Source organism: Sminthopsis crassicaudata, chromosome 5 (assembly GCF_048593235.1).
Source record: "Sminthopsis crassicaudata isolate SCR6 chromosome 5, ASM4859323v1, whole genome shotgun sequence".
NCBI lineage: Eukaryota > Metazoa > Chordata > Mammalia > Dasyuromorphia > Dasyuridae > Sminthopsis > Sminthopsis crassicaudata.
The window spans coordinates 255986388-256011717 of NC_133621.1; the positions used below are offsets into that span (position 1 = coordinate 255986388).

A 25330-nucleotide genomic window follows, 5' to 3' on the forward strand; every position below is an offset into this window, starting at 1 on the left:
ATCCATAGCTATTTCATTTCATTCAATTACACTAAAGTGATCCATCATTTTATTTAGATTTAGTTCAATAAAACATGAATCACATTAAAATTTTTTTTTTCATGGATGGATGTATCAGAATGGAATATGCACAGGAAATTATTGGGTAATGGGGATTACCCAATTACACATGCAACAAAACAAAGAATTCTTAATTAAATTTGTTTTTGTGAGTCCATGTTCTGACATTTTAATTTAAGTGTCTAACGAAGGAGCCTTGTTTTAGAGACAATTTCATGGAAAATGTAACAGGACTCTTAAGGAGCAGTCCTTGCATTCTTTGAAATTTCAGGATATTTCAGGTTTGTTTGTATTTTTCCTGGAGGAGGGAAATCACTGAATCCATTGTACTGGACTGGATAGGTGGACTGGATAGATCAATTAACATAGCAGTGTCTCTCTCTGCTTTCAAGGAGCTTACCTTTTAATGGGAGAAGGCAACACACAAAAGAGCAATAAATAATGGAAAGGATAAAGGAACATATGATAGGGCATGGCCATAAAGTCATAAATGCAAGGGGAATGAAGGTTAGTTTGTCAGGGTCCTATTTAAAATGGAAATCCTTGAAATATCTTAGAAATGGGAAAAAGTGAGAAAGGCAACTAAAGGGCACAGAGACTAGAGCCCTGGCCCTAAGGAGGTTCAAATCTAGTTTAGTTGAAATCTGGCCTCATATTCTAGATATTTTCTAGTTGTATGATCCTGGGCAAGTAACTTTACCTAGATTGCCTTGGGGAAAAAAGAATATAGGACAAGGGCTAATATGGTAGGTGAATGTTCCAAAATGAGGATGCTCCAGGTATTGAGGGAAGTACAAATAATATTTTTCTAAAAATGTATACACAAAGAATATAAAGAGAAAACAAGTATAATGTAGTGAAGTGGTTTTAGAGAATGGGTATTAGTACTTGGAGACTCCCAGAAAGTCTGTGTGTGTATGCATGTGCCTGTATTTGTGTGTGTATGTGCATGTGCATATGCATGTACAGAAAGGAGGGATTCACTGAGGTGGAGGTGAGGAATATGTTCATTCTGAGTTATGGGGACAGCTAAGGCAAAGGATATGGGATACCAAGAATTCTAGTTTATTTGGATCCTAGATTCATGAGGGGATTACTGAACAATGAGGTTGGAAAGATTGACTAGAGTCAGATTGTGAAAACTTTTGAAATCTAAACACTATTTCACTATATAGAAATATGGAGCCACTGGAGTTTGCCAAGTAGGAAAGTAGCATGGTAAAATCTAAGCCCCGAGGGGGGGGGAAGCAGAATACTTTCCTGGCATTATACAGGGTGTCCCAAAAAGTCTTAGTTCAGTTTTTTCGTTTTAGAACATCCTGTACCAAATGGACTGGAGGAGAAAGAAATATGAGTGGGGGAGATTAATTAAGAGGCTTTTATCATAATCTAGATAAAGATTTATAGCAGAGTCTTTCTGCCTAAGTGACTGAAGCTTAATTAGAGCTTGAGTAGGTCTATGGAGACAGTTCCTAAGTAAAACAATTACTCTTTGGAAGTATTTGTTTCCCTACAAGATTCTATTATTAGTTCTAATGCCAAAAGTTTATGGTATTTTTCATTGATTTCATCGTTTTTTGAATGCCCTATCATTTATAGCTGAATAGACATGACATTCCAAGTTCATATTTGTTAGGAAAAAAAAAAAAGATGAAATGTTATTTTGATGATTGTTTTCAAATTTTAAATTTTATACATTACTTTTAATTTAGGCACTAAGGGCCTAAACTAACTGTCAAAATCTGTCAAAGAATGTTGTTTTCAATAAAATTCATGTTACCCTTGTTATTAAATAATATGGCACAGTGAATAAAGTGTTGGACCAGGAATCAGGAAATTTCATTTTCCTGAGGTCAAATCTGTGTTAACTCTGTTTGCCTCAGTTTCTCATCTATAAAATGAAACAAAGAAGTAAAAGGCAAACCTTTCCAGTATCTCTGCCAAGAAAAGCCCAAATGGTGTTATGAAGAGTCAAATATGATTAAAAATCATGACTCACATTATTTTTCAGAAATGCCAAACAACTTACTTTTGACATGTTTTCAAAACCACATAGAGTTTTTTTTTTTTCTGAGACAAAGTGAAAAGAGTTTTTGAGTGTTCCTCATTAATTGTTCATTGGTTTTCATAAAATTATCCAACTAGAACTTAAAACAGCCTTAAACCAAGCCCCTCAGTTTACTAATGAGGAAACTGAGATATAAGGAGATAAAGTGATTTATCCAAGCCAGAATTTCTTTTAAGAATTCACTGAATCCTCTTTCAAGAGCAATTTGTATATAGCCCAATTTAGTATTAAGTATATTAATTTAATATTAGGCATTTAGTATTAATTAAGAACTTTGGGTTCCATCTAAGATTAAACTTTTATGTAATTCCTTTTATTTCTTTTTTTATTCATTAATTTTTTTTTATTTACAAAACATATGCATGGGTAATTTTTCAACATTGACCCTTGCAAACTTTCTGTTCCAAATTTTCTTTCCTTCCTCCCACCCCTTCCCCTAGATGGCAGGTAGTCCAATACATGTTAAATATGTAATTTCTAAGAGAAAAACTTCAGCAGGTTGATTCAAGAGAACCAGCCTTGGAATCAGGAAAACTGACATCTTTCACTGTCACATACTGACTGTGTAGCCCAGAAGCTCTCAAAGATTGTATAGTTTATCTTCATTGGTAATGTTTGGATTTTTTTTTACTGAGAGTTTTGTAACTATGCCAGTTAAGTCATAGATCCAAAATAAATGGAAGATGTGTATAAGGAGGGGTCATGCCAGCCTGGTGTAGGGGTCAGGGAACCAATCTGAGTCCATAAAACCCATTCAAAAGGTTCAATTTAAATTCTGAGCTTAAATTGACTCTGGGCAGGTCATTTTATTTCTTAGTGCCCCTTTCAAATCTCTAAGATGAAAAATTTCTGCATTGATAAAGAGATTTTCTTTACAGATAAAGTCAGAGATTTGTTCTGTTAATAATGCAACATATTAAGAAAAGAAGGCCTGAGAAAGCTATTCTCAATCTCAGCCAGTTTGATATTTCAAGTTCCTTAGTGAGAGTTAAAGGAAATAGCAGATTCCTCCCTAGGAAAAATGTAATCATAATGTGGAAATACATTGTGCATAATTATATGTATAATGAGTATTGCATTGTTTGCCTTCTCAATGGTTGAGGGAAGGGTAGACAAGGGATAGAATATATAACTAAAAAAATAAATTTAAAAAGAAAGATTAAAAATCATTAAGAAGCTTGATGGAAGTTAGAGTGATGAAGAGCAAAGCATGAATGTCATCATAGTCTGAATATTTTCTGTGAGACAGACACTTCGTGATTCTTGTCTTTTCAAACCCATTTGATAGAGCAATTAAAAAATCAACTGTCATTGGGCTACACCAGATGCCATCTTTTTTTCCATCTGAAAATAAATTTGAGTTAGAAGCCAGTGCTGAATGGAGAATAGAGACTGGAGAATGGGACATTTTGATATCTGAACTAGCTGTGAACCAAACTTTTTGTAGAGATAAAAAAAATTAAATTTAACTCAGAGGCAGCACCTCTCATGTTCCACTTCAAAGGCAAACATTGCTGATCAACTCAATGAAAATAGAGGAAGGTAGTAATTAGAGCTATGGATTTAGAACCAGACCCTAGTTGGATCTACTAGAGTAACTAGGTCCAAAAACTATATTTGCCTCAGTCCAGTCACTGTTATGCCTCAGTTTCTTCACATTGAAAATAAGTTGAACTACATAACTTCCAAGATCCTTTCCAGATCTAAATCTAAAATTCTATGATTACATGATCCTTCACATTTTATTAGTAAAAAAAAAAAAAGGTTTTAAATAAAAGGTGCCATGATTCTGTAAAATAATAATATGGGGGTTGTTTTATTTAAAATAAAGCATTTGTATAAATATCTAACTAGCTTGCTGGCCCCTTCTTGATTCTCAAGTCCTACAATTGTGTGTTTGTTCATATTTGTTCCAGGTAATATTTCAGTCCTCCAAGGAGTTATATAGATTATAGAATGGAATTGTAATCAATGTTATATGCATATATCATAGAGATCAAGCAGGGGTTCTTCACCTGGGGTTTATGAATTTGCTTTTTTTAAACATTTCAAAACATGATCCTGAGAAGGGGACTAAAAAAATCCATGACACATAGAAAAGCTTATAAACTCCTAATCTAAAGGGATCTTATATTGAGCCTTTGGTTATGAAAATGACTGCTGAACTAATTTGTCTTTTGTAAAATGCTGTATTTTCATACATTAGTTTTACTTTAAGTAAGATTAATAAATCTTGGTGACCATCACCTTAAATGGGAAATGTCCTACAATATCCTTTCTGAAGAGCCTGCCAACCATCAGAAATTATTGAAAGTACCAAGATAAAAGACAACCACTCGACCTATTTATTCTAAATATTTATCTGGCTGGTGGATATATTGGGAGAAGAGTGTGGTGGTGATAAGGAAAGAAAAGTTATAGATATGTTCACTTTTACAGAGCTGTAAGGTTGCAGTAAATAAAAAAGAAATTTGGCTGATGCTAAAAACTCATGCACAAAATTACTGTTTGGATTAATTTAGTAGCAAAACTCTAACATTGATTTAAGTTTTATATCAGTAATTGTCATCCAGAATCTAGCCATCAGACAATATTGTCTGCATCCAACATACTCATCCAGGATGATAATGAAGATCTTAACAAATTCAGTACACATTTTCTCAAAGTAGCAAAAAACAAAGCAAAATAAATCCAAGAATAATGGAGTATGCTCATCTACTAAATCAATAATGGATCTTTACTTTCAGATACTCTTCATTTTTCTTTAGACGCAAGGACATATTTGTCATCCAGTAAGTCACTGTGTTGTAACTGCAGTGTTGACAGGTGGTGTGGTATTATTGCATTTTACATTATGTAATTTATTCAGGCTCTAGTTATATGTGTTCATTTTTCCAAAACAAAAAAAAATACATATATGTTATGATGTGTCTCTCTTTCCTAGCTTTTCTTCTTCATTGCATGTCAGTGCTACTTTTTTGTGTTTTTATTAGCATGTGTAAATTATTATGCATTCATAAACTTAATATTGCACATATTTAAAGTAATTATTATGGACTCATAATTATATAAATTTTCATCTCTACAAGTTATCCTCCTTCAGTGAAAGTCACTATACCAATTTATTATTCTATTAGTGTGACAAATTGTGGATCTGCTTTATCTAAGTCACAGATTAGAAACTAAACTCCTTTTCTCCTCTCAAAAACAAAAACAAAACATCAAGCAGTTTTCTGTGAACATCTGAAAAGAAAAATACCAGCTTCCCTAACCCTAACCCCTTGCTGCAGAAAGCTACTAAACAGGTGACCAGCTGTGAAGGATTGTACATATTTCCCCTGTGGTCAGAAGTATCCCCTTGTTTTCCCTTGCAAAATGATGTACATGCTTGTGGAAGGACATAGCAAAAGGTCAAATTAGGCAGAGCTTCAATCCACTTGCTATCCAAATGCAGCTTACCCCAAATTCAATAAACAGCTCACTAAATGAAAAGATGTGAGGGTGAATCAAATGGCAAATGACTTGAATTTCAGGTCCATCCCAAATGAGTCAGTTTCTTCAATTGAACAAAAATATAACAATTGATCACCAACTTCTCAGGAAACCACAATGACAAAATAAGGCCTGTCCTCAAAGAGCTTACATTCTACTCTCTAATAAGTGAATCTCAGATTTTTATGGCTCATTTCAAACTCAAACCTTGATACTCTAATAGGGTAGTATTAAATCATAGCATATTCTAGTACTAGGCTTCTAAATTTATTAGGTCATTTTATTCAGTCTAAGAATAATCACAACAGAATAAACACATTCACTTCCAAAATTTACAGAGATGAGAATTCTGAATTTGTATTAATACATTTTTCTTTTAAATCAACTAATGATGAGATTTCCTATTAGTATGGTTGAAATAGTTTTATGAAAATAAGTTTTTCACTAAGAATCTGCAGTTGTCAAAGGAAGATGAATAATGCTTTTGAGCTAGAAATAGCACCACACATAATATATTCATTACCAACTAGTACTCAGAGGTGAAACCTCTCTGCATTCCAGGTTAACAAATGGCCAAATATTATTTCATTGAGTGACTCACCCAAATGTCTTTCTTTTTCAACATAATATTAATTCTCCCCCTCCCCCCGCGAAGCTGGGGTTAAGTGACTTGCCCAGGGTCACACAGCTAGGAAGTGTTAAGTATCTGAGATCTGATTTGAACTTGGATTCTCCTGAATTCAGGGCTGGTGCTCTATCCACTGCACCACCTGGCTACCCCCCATAATATTAAAATTAAAAAAAAATCTTCTATCTCTTCTTGTCTTCAGAGGAAATCTCACTGCTTTTATAGCCCATAAGTACCACTTCTTTCTAGAATAAATAACAGATTCCTTGACCACTGTTAGCCTCTCATGTTCAACAAAGATTCAAATCTCTTACTTAAGATACCTAACATGAATCGTTTGTATTCTCTGGTCTTTTATAATTAACCATATACATATGAAATATGAAAGGCACCATAGCAAAGGAGATAGCCAGTTTTGAAATTAGGAAAATCTAATAATTTCAAATCCTGATTGTATCATATACCAACAATGTTACAATGTATATCACTTGATTTTTCTGTGCCACAGGCAACTTGCCAAAAAGGACTTGACAAGACCATAGAAGGCATTTGGACAATTAGAATGTTGAAAAATGACTCAGGAAGATCTAGCTTCAAGTTCTGTTTATTCCACTTATTAGCTAAGTAACACTGAACAAATCACTAAGGTTCTTTTGAGTTTCAGTTTCTTCATTTGTAAATGAAAGAGGTGAACTAAATGGATTCTAAAGTACATTTCCCTCTCTAGACCCATAATTTTATGATCTGTATTACTAGATGGAGTTTTGATATTGAGTGTACTCCCCTTCAAGGGGAGTTTAGACCAAAAAAAAGAAATAATAATAAGTTGAAGTGGAAGTAATTATTTTTTAAATTGAGAAATCTAGGATAAGGTCATCATTGTAGTTTTTTTTCCACTCTAGATTGCTCTCCATACAAATTGATTGTAGGAAAAGAGATTCATTTCTAACCTCAATTACAGAAAAGGACTCACATTTTGCCTGCCTCCCTGGTTGATGATTCAAACTATACATACTTCTTTTCTGGCTGTTAACATGTCATCAATCCCATCTTCATTAAAGTCCTAGCTGAACACCTTCATGTCCACCTCTTCACCTTCATCATTATCGCATCCAATAGGTGAACCAGGGCTGTCAGCAGAGGCATCATTCTGTCCATCAACTGGTGTATCAGCTTTTGCTTCATTGTCCCCAGAGATACCTTCATTTGTGTCCCAGGTTTTAAATTGAAACTGTATGGTTCAGTAAGTAAAATGTCTGTTGGGGCTTTGGAGATAGTCATGCCAATGAGGAGGAGAACAGTGAAATGGGAGATTTTCTGCCCTCCTTGCCCTGGAAATCTGAACTCGGCCTCTTGACATCCTTGAGAATAACTTTCCTGCCTTTTGCCCTCCTCTAGGCAGGCTTGCTTTGTCTGTTCTTGATGCTATTTCTGACAGTCCTGCTTTGGCTGACAAGGGTTTAGCTATCACTTATTTAGTGATTCATTTTCCAACTCTAATAATAAAGGGTACATTATCTTACCCTTACTGTAGAGGGTGTTCATGCTCATATGAGCAAAACTAGCCATCAACATAAAATCTTGAATTAAGTGTATGATGAATAGGAAATGTTGGGTCTGCAGAAAAACATGTTTAAAGGGACTTGTAAGGAAACTCATAATGAAAAGGGAAAAAGGAAACACCTAAAAAAAAACATAGTTCAAAATATTGATTTGAATACTTTGGTATTATTCTAAAAGTAGAAACATTAATTGAAACACTTGCTTGAGTGATCCAAAAAAAGAGATCCCAGGCTTAGAGTTAGAATATCTAATGTAAATTCTAATGTATTTCAATGTAGAATATGTTACATACTTCCTGTGCAACATCAGCTATTTCCCTTTAATTCTTGAGGCTACATTTTCCTTATTGGTAAAGAGAAGGTATTGAATAAGTTGATATCTAAAGTCCCTTCCAACTCTAAAGTCTATTATCTCATAAAAGTAAATTGATATCTTCATAAAGTTTCAGTCACAGTCTTTCTTTTTTTTTCTTTTTTGCAAAAAATGGAAAGAATTATCCAATAAGTTTGTTTTTTTATCATCAAAATAGTGGGTTGGTTTTTGTTTGTTTGTTTGTTTGTTTTGTTATGTTTTTGCATGGGTTAATCTGCTATTTAGTTTAATTACACAAAGGAAGCAAAGTTAGTAAGAACTTTTTTTGTCTTCTTAATGTAACATAATTGGTTAAATACACATCTCTCCTTTTTTTCTTCCCCTGTATCATCAGTAATACTGGATTAAGCTTCCTGTCTATGGATTATCTGTGCCTTTCTATTTGGGCTAAATTTTAATTCCCTATAGATTTCAACTGACTGACCTTGAGAGTAAGCTGAGTCTGTGTGACAATATGGTCTTCAATCACCACTGCCAACATAAATAAATGGTTTGTCTCTGGATCTATCAGGAGTAATCTGAGTGGAATTTAGGTTTTTGATAGACTTAAAAAAAAAAAAAAGCCAAGACATGAAATAATACCCTTTCTCAAAAAAGAGGGGGAGGGGCAATATCCTGGGATTAAAGGCAGCTCAGAATCTGATAGTTTAAAGTGCTACTTCTATATTGAAAAATTTTGAAATTACATTATTATAGGGAAATTTCCCTCACAATCAGTAGGGTGATTATCTTTACACTATGAGCCCATCAATCTGAATGAATCAATGAAACAAGACAGTCACAAGATATTTTTTTTTTCATTTGACCACAAAAAACCTTTATTAGCTGCCTACTGTGTACTCTGTATTCTGAGAGGCAGTTTAAAAAAAAATAACTCCATCACTATGAGGAGATAAAAATATCTGTCCTTGCAAAATAGCACTGTTAATATATATGTAAATTGATCTCAGTTGCAAGTTATTATGTCTGTCTAACCAGACAATTGTCCCTATAAGAAACATAATTACCTCATCAATGCTTAATCATCACCTGTATCCTCAGTGACTTTTCCAACTCCACATTTTCCTATTTCTCCTAAACTCCAATATATATTAACTAAAGCTGTCCATTTATTCTTCAAACAAATTAATTTTCTCGAACACCAAGAAGTATAATGGTTTCAGAACACAGATGACCACTAAAACTATTCCCATAATACCAGCTTTAGAAATGAGCTCATTATCTGGATGATTTGAACCAAAATCTCACTTTTATTTGAACATGCAGACAACTGATGCAAATAACATTTTTGACTTGGATCAGTAGTCCAGGTCTGACAATTTTATTTGTTTTGCCATTTAGCTGCCCCTAGGATTGAAGGTTAAAATTTATCTTTAGAAATCTTAAGTTTCTACTTTTCTTTTAGATATCCAACTATAGACACTCCAAAATCAATAGATTTGATTTTACTTTTCTTTTTTGCTGACTTTATTTTTTTATTGAATCATCCATTGCTATTGATAATGTAGAAGAAAGTAAAAAATAACAGTATTTGTTACTTTGAGTGTCATTTGTAGAATAATCACTTGACTTCCTAATTGAATATGAAGCACTGGGGCAATATGGTACACAGAGATTTTTGTGTTATCATGTCTCATGTTCTACCTTCTGGGTGCTTATCTGAATGATCTGTGATCTAAGGCTGATCACAACCCTTAACCTAAAATGGGACCTATCCTAAAATGAGGCCCTACAATATTTAATATAAGATTTAGACTTGGAAGGGAACTTTGACATTGTGAAGGTCAACCCTTACAATTGAAGAAAATGAAGCTCAAAGAAGTTAACTATTTAGCTCAATGTCCCATAAGTAGTAATGCTAGACATTGAATTAGAGCTGAAGTCTTCTAACATCAAATCTTACAATCCTTCCAAAATTTAGGAAGTTCTTAGATGTAGAATAAAACCAGTAATCTAACATTCTAGTTCAAAAGTCCTACTTTGATTCCTAATCATGACAGACAGATTTTTCTGGAGTCTCGAAAGCTAAACAAGTGTAACACAAGATCTGGTAGCTAGTACAAAGCTAAAAAAAAAACTTATTGACATGAGTATCAAGAGTTGGCCTGATCATGTAATAGCCTTTACTCTAAAAGACTGGTTGGACCACCTCCCTTCTGGTCACCCTTCATTTGTAGTTGCATCAAGAGAGACACATGTCCAAATGGCACCTTTATATCTGAATTATTCTTTTGATTGTAATAGAAAGAATGATAAGGATTAGAAATAAAGTCTCATTTAAGAGAACTCATATAGTATTATATAACATGCTAATACTTACCTTTGATGGTGAAAACATAACACAGAGTAAGCTATGTGTCAATTGTAGGTAAGAGACAAATGTGAGATAAATGAGCACAATTCATTGAGTCTTTCAAAGTATTACAAATAGAAAAAGATAAATTCACATGGAGGATACTGTGAATTTTTAGAGAAGTTTTTGTTTGGCCCCAGGTCAACAGTTCTGAAATCTGATGCTACTAATTTGGTCACAAGTCCTGACAAGGAGCAACCTCGAGAATTCAATTTGGTTTACTCTTCATGCTAAATCACCACCTAATTTTATCATTCAGATTGTCAACAACAGTGTGGTTTTAGTAAGTTTTGTCTTTTAGGTGTATATCATCTATGATTGGACCATAATTACTATATCATTTTACATATGTTTCTTAATGTTCACCAAAAGCTGGAGTGATCAATGGGTGCCAATTCCTTCCAGCCCAAGGTATCAAATCTTTTGCCTCAGATTATATCTTATTCTATGACAAAATTCATTCTTTTATTTCATTTTCTGAAATTAGCTTCTTTATATCTTCCATGTTCACAGTTTATTTGGGTGAACATTGGGAAGTTTGATTCCCAAATTTAAAAATTGGCAAATATTTAATAATAGTTTTACTAACATCAGTAAAATCTCAATCTCAAAATGATTAGTATGGTGACTGGTCCATTAACATTTGCAAGCACAGGAAAGGTTCTGTTCACCAAAGTACCTTTTACAAATAATATCTTTGAAAAATTTACCAAAGATAAAGAGAAGAAAGTAAAGATAATCAAGAAAATGCCTACTAAAGTTATTTTAGAAAGTTCTTAGTACTAAGAAAAAGAAGATCCAGCTATGATAGTTTAAGGTGTGATCACATTTCTTTAGGGAAAAAAAAGAAAAAAAAATCTGCTTTTGTAAGTGGATTTAAGTACTTCACCATGCTTTGTTCCTCCTCTGTTTTTCTACCACCTTCCACTTGTGAAACTTTCAATGGCTAGGCTTTTCTAAATAGTAGGTTGTGATAAATGTAAATTCTATAAATAAAAATGAATTTCTTATAATTTTGGAAATATTCTTCCCATTAATTACTCTGAAAACTTAAAAAAAAAATCCAGCCACACCCCTTGCTTAGCAGCACAACCATGCTCCAATTGATTAAAAAATCTTTTCTTTTTTATCTGTTCTTTTTTCTTCTTCTTTCTTTTTCAAGGGATTCTTATAGATACTCCACTAATGTGAATTTACTAACAAAGATTTAAGCTCATATAAAAGTTTACATAATCTATTTTAGCTCCCCCTCATTTATGCTTTACCCACCTTTCTATTATAAGGAGATATATTTTGTAGAACCTTTCATTTTAACATCTTACTCATATGTCTCCTTTCTTCATCATTCATTATGCTATATTTGACAATCTATTTTTGTTTGTTTAAACATCAAAACTAATCCCCTCTTGAATGAAAGAAAATCTACCTCACTTTAGAATTGTCAAGAATAAATAAAAAATCCATAGGTGCTCAAAATAGAAGATATGAAAATGCAATTAAATCTTTTATTTATTTTTAATATTTATTTTAAAATTGAATTTAAATTGTCTCCTTCCCCAACCAAACCCTTTTAAAGTTTTACACATGAATTCATGGAAAACATATTTCCATATTAGCCATGTTGAAAAGAAAAACAAAGCAAGCAAAAGCAAGAAAAATAAAAAAGATAAATAAATGTATGCTTTCTGTACTCAGAGCTCATTATTTCTTTCTCTAGAGATAGATATAAATTTTTATCATGGGTCTTTTGGAATTATCTTGGATCATCATATTGCTCAAAATAGTTAAGTCTTTTACAAGTTGGTCATCATTATAATAATTCTGTTACTGTGTATAATGTTCTCCTGTTCACTTTACTTTGCATCAGTTCATATGAATCTTTCTACTTTTTTTCTGAAACCATCCTACTTTTTTCATTTATTACAGTACAATAGTTACAATTATATGTTAACTTATTTTATTTCAATATACTTTGGTTGTTTTTTGCAGTGTTCAACACATTATGCATGATTAAATGTGTTAATGAGTGAAACATTGATGTGTACGTTACAAGTTAATATTTTATTTTATAACTGGTTATAATTTTACCTTTTTCAAGTATGAGTCTAAGTTCTTTAAAAATATAATTTGGTGAGTTATGTGTGTATGTGATTTTGTTGAACTAGTATATTAAGATTGATTATATATGAAGGAATTTTTCTTGAAGACTTTTGTTCTAATACCTACTTTCTTTGATATTAAAAGTCATTTAAAAGCCTATTTAAAATCCCTTTGACCATTAGATATTGTAATGCTATAGTAAAACTGTAGTTTTAGTAAACATTTAGTATAATAAAACTAGAACTGTCCTAGAAAAAAATTAATAAAGATCTAACAACTTCAGAGAGTAACTAGGAAGTGGGGGAAAATAAACACAATGAAGAAGAATTAAGCAAAGGAATCACATTAGAGAATTTAAAAGCATAATACTGTACATTTATAATAGCTATCAACTTTTGGGATCCTTCATGTGCTTCCAGCTTGCATCTAGAACTCTTATCAAGATGCACCATATTATCTAATGTACAATACATTTAACATAATCTCTGTTGCAGGTTACTTAGTTATAGAAAATCCATCAAGTAAGTTGATTCAAGATTTTTTTTTTCAATGTTGACTGTAGATTAACTGGCTTGATGAATCTTGATGTGTGGTTCCTCTTTGTATGTTTATTACAAAAAACCTCCAAGCTGGATATAAATCATAAAAGCATGACTAATTGCATGGTAACTGGAGAAATGCTTTCTCTCTCTCTGGGGTGAAGTCTGCATGTCTGTGTTTTAGCTTGGGAAGTAATACAGGGCTATTTAAACTCCTTGGGGTTTAAAATCCATGTCATTATGAGAATGAGGTCACTGCAATATTTTATATCTTCTAAAACCTTGTAATGTATGAAATGTTTTCTGAGTGACAAAGAGGTATTATGTACTTTAGAATGCAATGATAACTTTATGCACTTTCTCTGACTTAGAGAACTTGGATTGCAATGAATAGTAAATTGTTAATCCTAAATCTCTTGCAAACAAACTTTCATTGACTTTTGTTTTATGCTAAGAAAGCTAAGAAATTGAATCATCATTTAAAAAAAATGAAAGGATTTTTATTGGTAAAGATGATCAAATGGCATTTAAAAATCCAGGCTGCTTGAGTTCTTTAACAAAATCTTGGTTTTTGAATGTCTATTTTCTAGAACTCTCAAGCAGTATGAGCAGTCCTGTGCATAAAGGAAAAAAAAGTTAACATTCTTCCATGTTATGTCTTTCTCTTACTTTGAGGCCAATAAGCAAGAAAGCCTTCCTGCAACATGTCGAAGAGCTCTGTACAAACAACAACCTAAAGTTTGAAGAAGAATTTTCGGTATGTTCCTAGCAGTTGTCACAACATAGTGAGACCTCCAGTCTCTTCATGTGTCACATTTCATGTCCATTTTAAACAGGCAAGGCCATGAAGGACTCTGGCCTTGATAATCAATACCTAATTACCAGGTTGATTGTTTAGATAGTAATGTTACACGGATTTGGTCAATGTAGTCTTTAATGCAACCTGATCAGAATTATTCACCTAGTGTGTCAGGAAAAAAATTATCTTTTTTTAGACTTCTCTCCCCTGGAAAGAGAAACTCCCATCTCTTCTCAGACCTGCTATCAAAAGTAAAACTCTATTTTTGACTTTTGTGAGGGATAAGTAAATAGCTCAAAAATCTCAATCAGAATTTACATTTTATCCTTAAATAGAAGTAGTGATTATTTGACTTAAAAAAGTCCTGTTTTAGATTAATCTTTGTAGTTTATAAGAACAGTATTAGGTACACCAGAAAACAGAATTTGAAATGACATTTTCTCAGATGTGTGAATATAGAATAAATTAAATTACCTCATATTTGTATTGAAAGGGAATTGGTTTCCAACATTTTTGTCAAACTAATAAGTTTATGGCGATGTTCTGCTTAGTACAAATAATGAATCCCTGAGGCTTATGGAGTGGTCACATTATTCAAATTTGTGCAATATATGTCCATAGCACTGGAACCAATTATCATATTTTACATAATTATAACTCAAAATAGTGTGAATTCAATTTTATGTTTCAATTTCATTTATGGGCCTATATGAAACTTGTGGAAGAGAAAAAAAAGGAAAAAGAGTTTGATGGAAAAACTATTTTTTAGAGTTCACATAGAACTTTCATTTAATAAACTCTATTAAGCATTCCTGTAAACACATTTAAAGTTTCTGTGTACTTTTCTATTATCCTTTTCACTTACACTGCTTTGAAAATTACATTCAAATATATTTAGATGTCTGATAATGCTGATTATTTTGGCCTTTAAAGTTACCTTTTTTAAAACATGCATGATGGTCTTATATCACAGAAATAATTTTCCAATCCATTCTCCCAAAACTTCATTTTTAATTTATCAGCTGTTTGAACTTAGGAAAATACGAGCAAAACAAAGTACTTATATAGTCTAGATTATAATATTTCAGTCTCTCAGGGAATTATTACAAAAATGTGAGAAGATTAATGGTGTTTCCTACAGCTCTTTGGTTATGCTAGTTAAGTAATATTGGTCTGGACTTAATAAAACCAATGGTACCATAAAATTCTAAGCAGTAATGGAGAGGAGACTTTTTTCTTAAGAGAAGTATAATTTCATTAGAACAATAATGATAATAATATAATTATGCATGACTGAATAGATGAAAAAATTACCTAGCCATAAAAGTTTGCATTTTGGTGTTTCATATCAGGAAAGTTTCTTGTTTTATTATTTTTTAAAAGTACTATGATTTCAAAACATATATTTAAAATGTATCATTGGAATGATGTACCTGTAAACTTATTCTACAATTTAAGTGAATATTTTTCCAAGTACTGATTTTTTAATGTAAACAAGTATAACATTAATCCATTTGTTACTTTTTAAAACTTAGTCCATACTTAAAATATGTTGTAAATTTTGTAGTATGCAAAATTATGTTTTATGTATATTATTATCTTAATGCAGATTCACATTGCCTCCCTTATTAAAACAATATATTGAAGGATGTTAAAGTAGCTAAAATTATAGTATGGATAAACAAAATTTCTTGCTATATTGAAATATTCAATAATTTTATTCATTGTATATTAAGTAATGATGTCACATCACATTAAAGCAGCTGAATTACACTTATATAGCTAGGTACCAATTTGTGCATATAACAAACTCTATGAAGTGATTCCATATAGTTGAATTCATATTATAACAATCTAATGAGGCAAAATATGGTAACTGGTTCCAGTGCAATGAAAGTATGCAAAGCAAATTTCACCTATTTGACCACTCCATAGGACTCAGGATTCATTATTTGCACTAATAAAAAAATACCCACAAATCTGTTAGTTTGGCAAAAATGTTGGAAACCAATACCTTCTCAATGCAAATTTAAATTAATCCGATTCTATGCTACATTCACAAATTTGCTAAAAATCTGTAAGTGAAAAGTTTGCCTCTGGCTTCCTTAAAAGAGGAATCGAATGGTTAGAAGTCTTTGCACATTAAACTTATCTTAGATCATAATTTGATTTAATGAAATTTAATCAGATTGTTAAGCCTTGTGTTCAGAATTTAGGCCAACTTTCCACTTAAAAGAACAATTCAGTCAAGTAGGCAATCAACAAGTAGCTATTAAACTATTGCTATTTGCCAACCTCTCTATCTTTCTCCTTCAGTTTCTTCATCTAAAAGATGCATATAATGTTATTTGATATCATAGTACCAAGGTTATTGTGATGATAATGCACTTTATATTGTAATTACTCTGTGGTTCCATTGACATGTATCATATCATAATGGTATCTCTATTAATGCTAGCTTTCCTTTAACTACTTCAATTTATTTTTCTCTAATTGCTTTTCAATTTTATTTTATTATTAGCTCTATATTTTTTCTTTTATCATCCCCCTTTCCCTCCCACTCAGAAGACAAGACAAATAAAAACTATTACAAATATGTACAGTTATGCAAAATACATTCTTACATTAGCCATTCTAGAAGGAAGGAAAAAAAAGAAGAGAAGGAGGGAGGAAGAGAAAATGGAAGGAAGGAAGGAAAAAAGGAGGGAAGGAGGGAAGAAGGAAGGAAGAAAAAAAGAGAAAAGAAAATATCCTTTATTCTCTCCTCAGAATCCATCAGCTCTCTATATCAAATTGATTATCACATTTTACCATGCTGCAAAAGAAAACACAAGAAAAATAAAGTAAAAATGTATCCTTCAAGCAGCACTCAAAGTCTATCTATTTTCTTTTTGGAGAATAATAAGTATTTGTCACAGGTACTTTGAAATTGTCTTGGATCAATATCTTGATCAGAGTAACTAAGTAGATCTAATCAGAATAGCGATCATATTGACTAAAGATGGTCATAGTCATCCTTTCAATAATGCTGTCACTGTATAAAATGTTATCCTGGTTCTGCACACTTCACTTTGCATCAATTCATATAATTCATTCCAGGTATTTTTTGAAACTATTCTTCTAATCATTTCTTATAGCACAATAGAGATAGGCAGTGTCTCAGTTTTTAGTTCTTTGCTATTATAAAATGAGCTAGTAAAATAATTTTGCACATGGGGATAATTTAAACTATTTCAGCATAATGGTACCTGTGTTGTTCTTCAATTATTCTCCATTGTTTCTCATTTTCAATGCATATCCATTTTATCTCCTCTCCTGATCATTCATGCCCTCAGTAAAGCCAATTATCCATTTATTTCCTATCAAATTTATAATTGGCAGTATGCTACAACCAATTTATAGTCACCATATTTCTTTCTATTACTATATGCATCTCTTTCAATTCTGACTGTTCAGAAAGTTTGGTGTTCTGTAGTCCTTAATCAAAATTAAGTTATACAGGGAAAACCTACCACTCTTGGGAATATGCTCCCTACTTCTCTTTTCTTTTGTCCCCACTTGGGTCTGCCTAGGTGAAATTGAGTCTACTTGACTATGGACACATCTTGTATAAAATGAGAGTAATCAATTCTATTCTCTCTAGTAAGGTGGAGGATCTCATCATTTAGTGTCTGCCACTGCATCCTAAGATCTCTTAGTTCTTACCATCCAACTTTCTTATGTCCTTTGGACCCTTTTGGACTATTGGTCCATTTGACTTAATGGTACAAACCAATATGGGTTTATATGACAGCCCAAAATGGGCTGTCCCATCAGTACTGCTTGTAACTTTTGAACTTTATAGCAATTCCATTTTCCCTGAAATTGAATAAAAGCTTTTTGAGAGAAAGAATCATATCCTTTATTTTTTTTTAATTTCATTATCACTATTATTTAACATACAATAAACCCTTAACTGATTTTTCATTCATTTTTTGAGTTTAAAAAGATGAGCTTTTCTAGCAATAAGTAGTTTGGGAAATTTCCCAAATGTGATCAAACCTTCTCATTATGTATTTACAGATTTTGTTTGAATTATATCTATTATGGATTAATTCAAAAGTTTGAATTAATCAAACATGTCATAGTCTGGACAACAGACATTTTCCCATTTATCTTATTTTCAAAGTAGAAATAGTGAGAGCAATCCCTTTGATTCTGAGAAGAAGAATGTTACAACACTAGAAATTTTAAGTTTAAGATCCTGCTTTGTATTACAAAATATTCAGATTCTAGATATTGAAAGAATTCTTCATCATACTTCTAATTAGTTTATTAGAAATTCTTATAAATATGTAAATATAAACATTCCGTATTCTAGTACTATTGCTTACTTTAACAAATATGGATTTAACCATTTTGGTCCTCTATTCATTTAAAGAGGACTACTAAGGAGCATTATTCTATGTTCCCTTTTGGTAACCAAAAAATCTTTTTCATCCTGTCCCAGTTTTTGTCCTTATTTTTCTGTAAATTTATCAGAAGATGAATTAAGTAATTAACTTAAAATTTGCTTTTGCTAGTGTCAGGCATACAAAGTGAAGAGCAAGGCAAGGCCCTGACTTCAAAGTGTTTACAATTTAAAGGGAAAGGAACTATAAATAGGAACTGTCAGTTGCAAGGCTCAGGGTATGATAGCATCACACATGGAAATTTATCTTCTTTAATGCCATTTATATTACAAACCATATTGGTTTCTGATATTGGACTACATAACATTCATCTGAAATGCTAGAACCCCTTCTCTTCTTCTTTTAATAACTCATAGTACCAATATAAGAAGGCAACATTTATTAAGCACCTACTTTATGCCTGGCATTGGGGATGCAGTATAAAAAGTATCTCATTTAATGCTCATTTTAACCTGGGAAATAGGGATGCTATCTTTTTTCATTTTACAGTTGAGAAAACCAAGACAATCAGAGGTAACCAGAGGTGACTTGTTTAAGGAGCACACAGCTAGTAAATATCCAAGGTCCAACTCAAGGGCCAGTATACTATCCATTTTGCCATCTAGCTATATAACTAGTACTAAAACTGTCTATTATCTTTACTTGATGCTTCATTTCCCATTACTATATGTTTCATCCTGAAATTATCAGTGATTATATGAAACAAAGTTCTTGTCCTCACCATGCACCATTCCATAGGTCACCTATAATTTTAGTTCTGCAAATGTTCCATGGATTTGTGGCCATTCATTATGATGGGGAAAGTATATTTTTATTAAAAATGGTATTTTTCCCATGGAGATCCAAGAAAAAGGAAAAGGATCCATATGTAAAATAATATTTATAGTAGCTCTTTTTGTAATAGCAAAGAATTGGAAACTGAGGAGATGCCATCAACTGGAAAATGGCTGAAAAAGTTACATATGAATGTGATAAAATAATATTGTTTTGTAAGAAATGGTGAAGAAAATAATTTCAGAAAAACCTAGGAAGACCTCTGTGAACTGATATAAAATAAAGACAGCAGAGAAGAGACAGAAGAGTAGGCGAACAATTTACACAGTAATAGCAATATTTGTTTTGTTCTAATATTGATTTTTGACATTATTTGGGATTATGTTAACACACAAGTAGTCGATTCAGAATGACAGAATCCTCTTCTTTCCTGCTTGTTAAGGGAGATCACATATCCCAACATATACAACATTGGAAGCACAGTATTGAATACAAAGTACATACAAAGGATCTGGATTCAAAGTCTAACTTTGTTACTTATTATTTGCATTACTTTTGCCTAATTAACTATTTTAAGAAGCCTCAGTTTCTTCATCTATAAGATGAGGACCTTAGATTCAATGACATCTAAGGTTTCCTTTGATTCATAATTGAAGATCCTAGGGGCACCTAGATGGTGAGATGGATAGAGCACCAACCCTGGCTGATTACACTTACTGGGTGCTTACAATGACTAACTGTGTGATCATGTACAAGTCACTTACCCCTAATTGCTTCTCAAAAAATATCCCAAGACATTTAGATTCATTTATTTTTATATTCTATGCTAACAAAGTCTAGAAACTTCTGTCTTCTTGAAGTATGTAGTTGTGTTCAGGATACTTATGAGCTTTTAATTTCTTCATTCTGAACCTTACTTTTTCAGAGTTTTCATCTTATTTCCCTCTGCCTGTCTTCCTACTGAGGTCATCAAGTGATAAAATATATGTTGACTTAGTTGAAGGATCCTTTACATTTTTAATATATTTTTAAAATATCTTTATTCTCTGCAAAAGTATTGGTATGTCAAATGTAAAAGGCATATTGGCTTTTCTCCTTGAGAAGTAAACTTAGAGTTAATTTAGAAGGCCAAGTATCCCAAGCCAAGATGGTTTCTTTTTGCCTTTGGGCATGTGTTGAAATAACTTGTTTTCATCTCTCCAAAGGGAACTTTTGTGTCATCCTTCCATTTAGGTGTAATTTCTTCATAACCTCATTTCTAGGCAAAGATTGAACACCAGTAACAACACCAGCAATCAATTAATTAATTAGCAAGCATTTAAATTAAGTATTTATTAGATAGTATCAAATGAGATAGCATGTAAATATCATTGGAAATCTTTAAATTCTAGATATGATTTTAGCTATTGTTATCATTATATACAGGACACTGTAGTAGTCTCTAAGGATACTTAAAGGATAGTAAAACACTCCTTTACCTAAAGAATCTTGAATTTTAATGGGGAGATACATTGATCTATAAGCATTTTTTTAAGTTATTGCAATGGTGCAGCTAAGTGATAAAAGTAGAGAGTGCCAAGACTAGAGTCAGAAAGACATAGGAAATCTAGTCTTAGAAACTTCCTAGATATGTGATTCTGAGCAAATCACTTAACTCTGTTTGCCTCAGTTTCTTCATCTATAAAATGAGCTACTCTATTATCTTTGCCAAGCAAACTCCACATGGAGTCAAAAGAATCTGGCATAACTTAAAATTATGGGAAAACAATATGTACTCAGCCTGAAAAAGATAGGCTGGAGCCAGATTGTTAATCCTTGGAATGTCAAACTGGGATATTTTCCTTAATCCTAAATACAAGAAGACATTGAAGTTTACTGATCAGAAGAATTAATGTGGCCAGACCTGCATTTTAGGAATAGTTAAATGATCGATTATGGGTGATCTAAAAATTATGTGATTCTTAACACCATGTAAGTTACTTTCTTGCTACTCTTGCTGCCATAACACAGAAGCAGGAGGAATTAACACTGAATGAGAGTTATTGTCATATCTTTCATGGATTGCCAAGGTCACTTGATAAAATGATCATTAAGTCAGTCCCTGGACAAACATCCATAAGCCTTCTCTGGCTTATTATCCTAAATTAAAGACTTTCATTTTTAGTAGAATGGACAATAGTTTATGAGTACAATCTCTGAGAGAAAAAGCACCATCACCATATCATATCATTGTCTAGAATTTTTTCATCTTCCTTGGTGTGGATCATTTTATATTGGTTACCCTTTTCTGATAATGGTAGTGAAAATTAAACTTTTTGCCCATTTCTCCTTTTTTCACGGCAATTAATTTTAGGGTCGTTTTTGAACCTATTAGGGATTCTTAAAACACGTAACCAATTCAGAATAAATGCTGTATTTGAATTCTCTTATTTCTTGCTTATTCGTACTAGATTTTTCACAGGGTCAGATACTTCAAATCTTAAAAAATAAAAATTCACCTTCTAGCCCCATAATCTATCCTCCTATCCTCCTTTCAATGAATAAACCATGCAGTAAAAAGTAATGTATCCTTAATGGTTATTTGTTTCAATGTTTCTTTACCCTTTTTTTTCTTCTTTGAAATCTATCATATGAGCTACCATTCTATTCAAAGTGATATGTCAAAGTTTGCCCAAGGTCTACTAATTGCAAGCTTCAATACTCTCCCCCACCTCAGCTATCATCCTTTTTGTGACATTTGGCATTATAATTGCCCACTCCTTGATATTTTCTTTGCCATAATATCAATGTAACTCTACTTCTTGATTCTTTTCCTGATTCTTACTGATTATTTCCTTCTCTCTTTCCTTGGCTAGTATCTCTTCTTCCTAATACCACAATGTGTTGATGTTCCCACAGGTTTCTATCCTTGGTCCTCGTCTTTCCTTATACGTAGTATGTCCCCAAATTCTTACTGTGGGTTTAAACCATATTAACTTAACATTGTGCTAAGGATCTGATGGTACATTTTATTCTCCCTTGGTATTCACCTCTTATAACTAAATCTCTGAAGATGATTTCCTCTGCTAATTTTTTTCCTCAGCTACTTGCTTTATCTCTACTAGAAGATTCCTTCTCAAATGCTAGAGTTATCTTCAACCCTTGCTCTTGCGATATTCATTCAGTGAATTTCTAGATCCTTGACTTAATTTCATCATATTTCTTGAATGTTTCCCATTTTTCTCATTTTAACTGCCTAATTCAAGCTTTTATAACATCATGCTTGGATCATTGTGATAGCTTCCCAACAAGTTCATCTGCTTTTATTCTTTCTTTTTTCCCGCTCTTCATACAACTTCCAAGATAATCTTCCCATGTAGAAACAAAGCAGTGTGGTATATCGTGTGTGGGGGGAAATCACTTAATTTACTTTTGAAAGGTCTGCATTCCCAATTCTCACAGTTAGCAAGCTACCTGAACATGGGTAAATCATTAAACCTCTCTTACTGTTTTTCTCTGTGAAATTAGATAATACTTCTATAACATACTTTACATGGTTTCAATTCTGAGGCTTTATGTCTCTATAAATGTTGAATAAATGAAACTCAATGTGAAAATGTCAAGGAAGGGAGAATTATGAGAGTACAAATAGCAATTAAACATGATGATCACAATGGACAAAAACTATATAAATAATTTTAAGATAGGTTAGCTGTTCTATAGGAAGCATTTTTAAAAATCTGAATTACAGAAAAGCTAGTTGATTTCTTTAACTAGTGGTAAAAGGAGCAGTTGTTTCACAATTTAATAATTCTAAAATTTGTAAAATAATCCTGTTCAAGTATGAATATAATACTTTGTGTCTATAAATTTCATAGTTTTGGGGACACCTGTCTTTTTCAGGAATTTTTGATGTTTTTTTTTTTTTTTAGTAAAGCAGGACCTGAGCAAATGCCATTAATTTTTCTGAACCCTAGTGGTAAAACTCAACATTCTCGCTGAAATGACTAAAAAACATACATTGCATAGAAATGCCTATTTAAGAAAAATCCAGCGGGAAAAAAAATCTCTGTGACCTTTGCCAACTTCTCTAACTGACCAATGATATTACCTTTGAACAGGCATGAAATCAGGCTGCCTTGGGAGAAAAAACAAAAATAAATCACCAACTGCCTTCCTCCAACTAAGTGGAAATTAGAGTATTAAATAATTGTCAGTTGTTGCTATCTGAAAAAATACTTAGTAATCATTAGACTGTGGAGGTAAATTCTCTTTAGCTATAGAAGTGGAAAAGGGAATTGTTCATAATCAAGGCTAATTTGCTAACATGTATCTCATCACATACATAGCTTCATGAAGATTTCAAGCTCACAGAAGGTGATAGCCTGACTTTAGCTAGGATTTTTAAGGTGAAAGTTCACATAAGCTTATATTGTTCAACTTGAGAGTGATTGTTGCAGCTTTGTCTCTGCCACTAACAATGTGACGGGTTATTAGGGAAGATGGCATGTTTGGTGGGTTTTCAGCAATACAGACAGATTGAGAATAAAAGATGCTCTTGTTTTATGAGGATAACAGTATAGAAAGGACATTTAAATAGGAGCTACATTTGTCAATTTCTGGTTTCTTTTTATGAAATAAATAGATACTTTTCAATAATTATATTCCACAGGAGCTCCCTAAATTCCTCCAGGATCTTTCTTCTACTGATGCTGACCTGCCTTGGAATAGGGCAAAAAACCGCTTCCCAAACATAAAACCATGTAGGTGCATTTGTTAAATCTCTAAAAATGTTCTTAAAACATGACTGTAAAAGAATACAATTGAATTTTCTTAGCTTATTTTAATATATGTTTGTTATATGTGCTTTGATAGATATTTATCTAATAAGGAAATTATGTTATCATTGATTATCAAATAACATTTTACTTCTTGACTTCTTGTATCATTTTTAAGTGAAAGTTAATATACCAAAATGATTTTCAATTTGTTCTTTGCAAACATTAATTATGCAGGTGCAGGAAACTATAGAACTGGTAGTTTCTTAGCTTTGTAATTAAACCCAAGTAACCTCTTTAACATTCTTTTCCAGACATTTTTCTGCAAATTAAAAGAAGTTGTAGATTGATTATTTTCCTCTTTGAGAATAAAATTCACGTGACATATTTTTGTATTGGTTTCCCTTAGGATTATAACATTGCTTTTCTATGGATTTTTAAATATGTGTTGCAAGATTTTTCTTTGAAGATCAGAATATATGAGGACTTTAGAAGCCTGGTTAGATTTTTATCAAAGAAGGCAGGGGTTTATAGTATTATAGTTAACACATCTTCATTTTTCACTTAATAATACAAGAAATGCCATTATTGTTTTAAGAATTAACAGTGATGTGAAAGGGAGAACAGAACATTCTTTTGTTAATAATAGCGATATTCTCTGATATTAACTTCATGACAGTTGTTTCTAGTCAACATTTCCATACTGCATTTTCTAATATAATGTACAAATGAGGAATGTCAATTTGCAAAATTTATAAATTTAAAATTTGTATCCAAAAGAACTAGAGTATTTTGAACTCTAATAAAGTAAGTGTTAAAAATAAGTCTTTGAAAATATTTTCCATATTCTTATACATACCTAAAATTTTATTGATTCTACATAAAATACAAAAATGGGAAAAATCAAATATAAATTTATTTATCATTTTTACTAGAATAAAGGGCTGAGATGTTGCAAAGAAACATAATATTATGAATCTAATGTCTAGAGAATTATTTAGTTGAAAATTAGTTACTTTAAGAGTTCTATGGTTTTTTTCTGTAAAGGCCACTAGTAATGTATCACTTGAAAAAGTAATTTGCTTAGTGCTAATATACCATAATGGTCTTTAAATGATAAATCCAGTTCTACAGAAATTTTACTAATATGGTCCTAAAAATAAGTTGGCACAAATAACATTTAATACAATAGGTTAATATAGTTTTGAGGTCTTAAAATCAAAATCTCTATGCAAAATCAAAATTTAAAAATCTTTATTCCAAGGAGTTCAAAAAGCTATTATCTATTTCCATGATATAGCCTCTCAAACTCTAAGTTTAATGATCTATAAAATGGGATAATAAGACTTTAATGACCAGCAACATAGGGCTGTA

The 25330-nt window shown here is 32.0% G+C and overlaps 1 protein-coding gene across 2 annotated transcripts in view; it reads left to right on the forward strand.

Moving 5' to 3' along the window:
- The window catches only part of PTPRQ (protein tyrosine phosphatase receptor type Q), a 246041-nt gene that overhangs the window by 194336 nt on the left and 26375 nt on the right, over positions 1–25330 (forward strand). Inside the window, exons 36-38 of one of the 2 annotated variants that reach the window (XM_074270859.1) lie at positions 13131–13157; positions 13851–13932; positions 23851–23941. In XM_074270859.1, the coding sequence (XP_074126960.1) occupies positions 13131–13157; positions 13851–13932; positions 23851–23941 (200 nt within the window). The remainder of the gene's footprint in view (positions 1–13130; positions 13158–13850; positions 13933–23850; positions 23942–25330) is intronic. The other variant, XM_074270860.1, reaches the window with a different exon arrangement.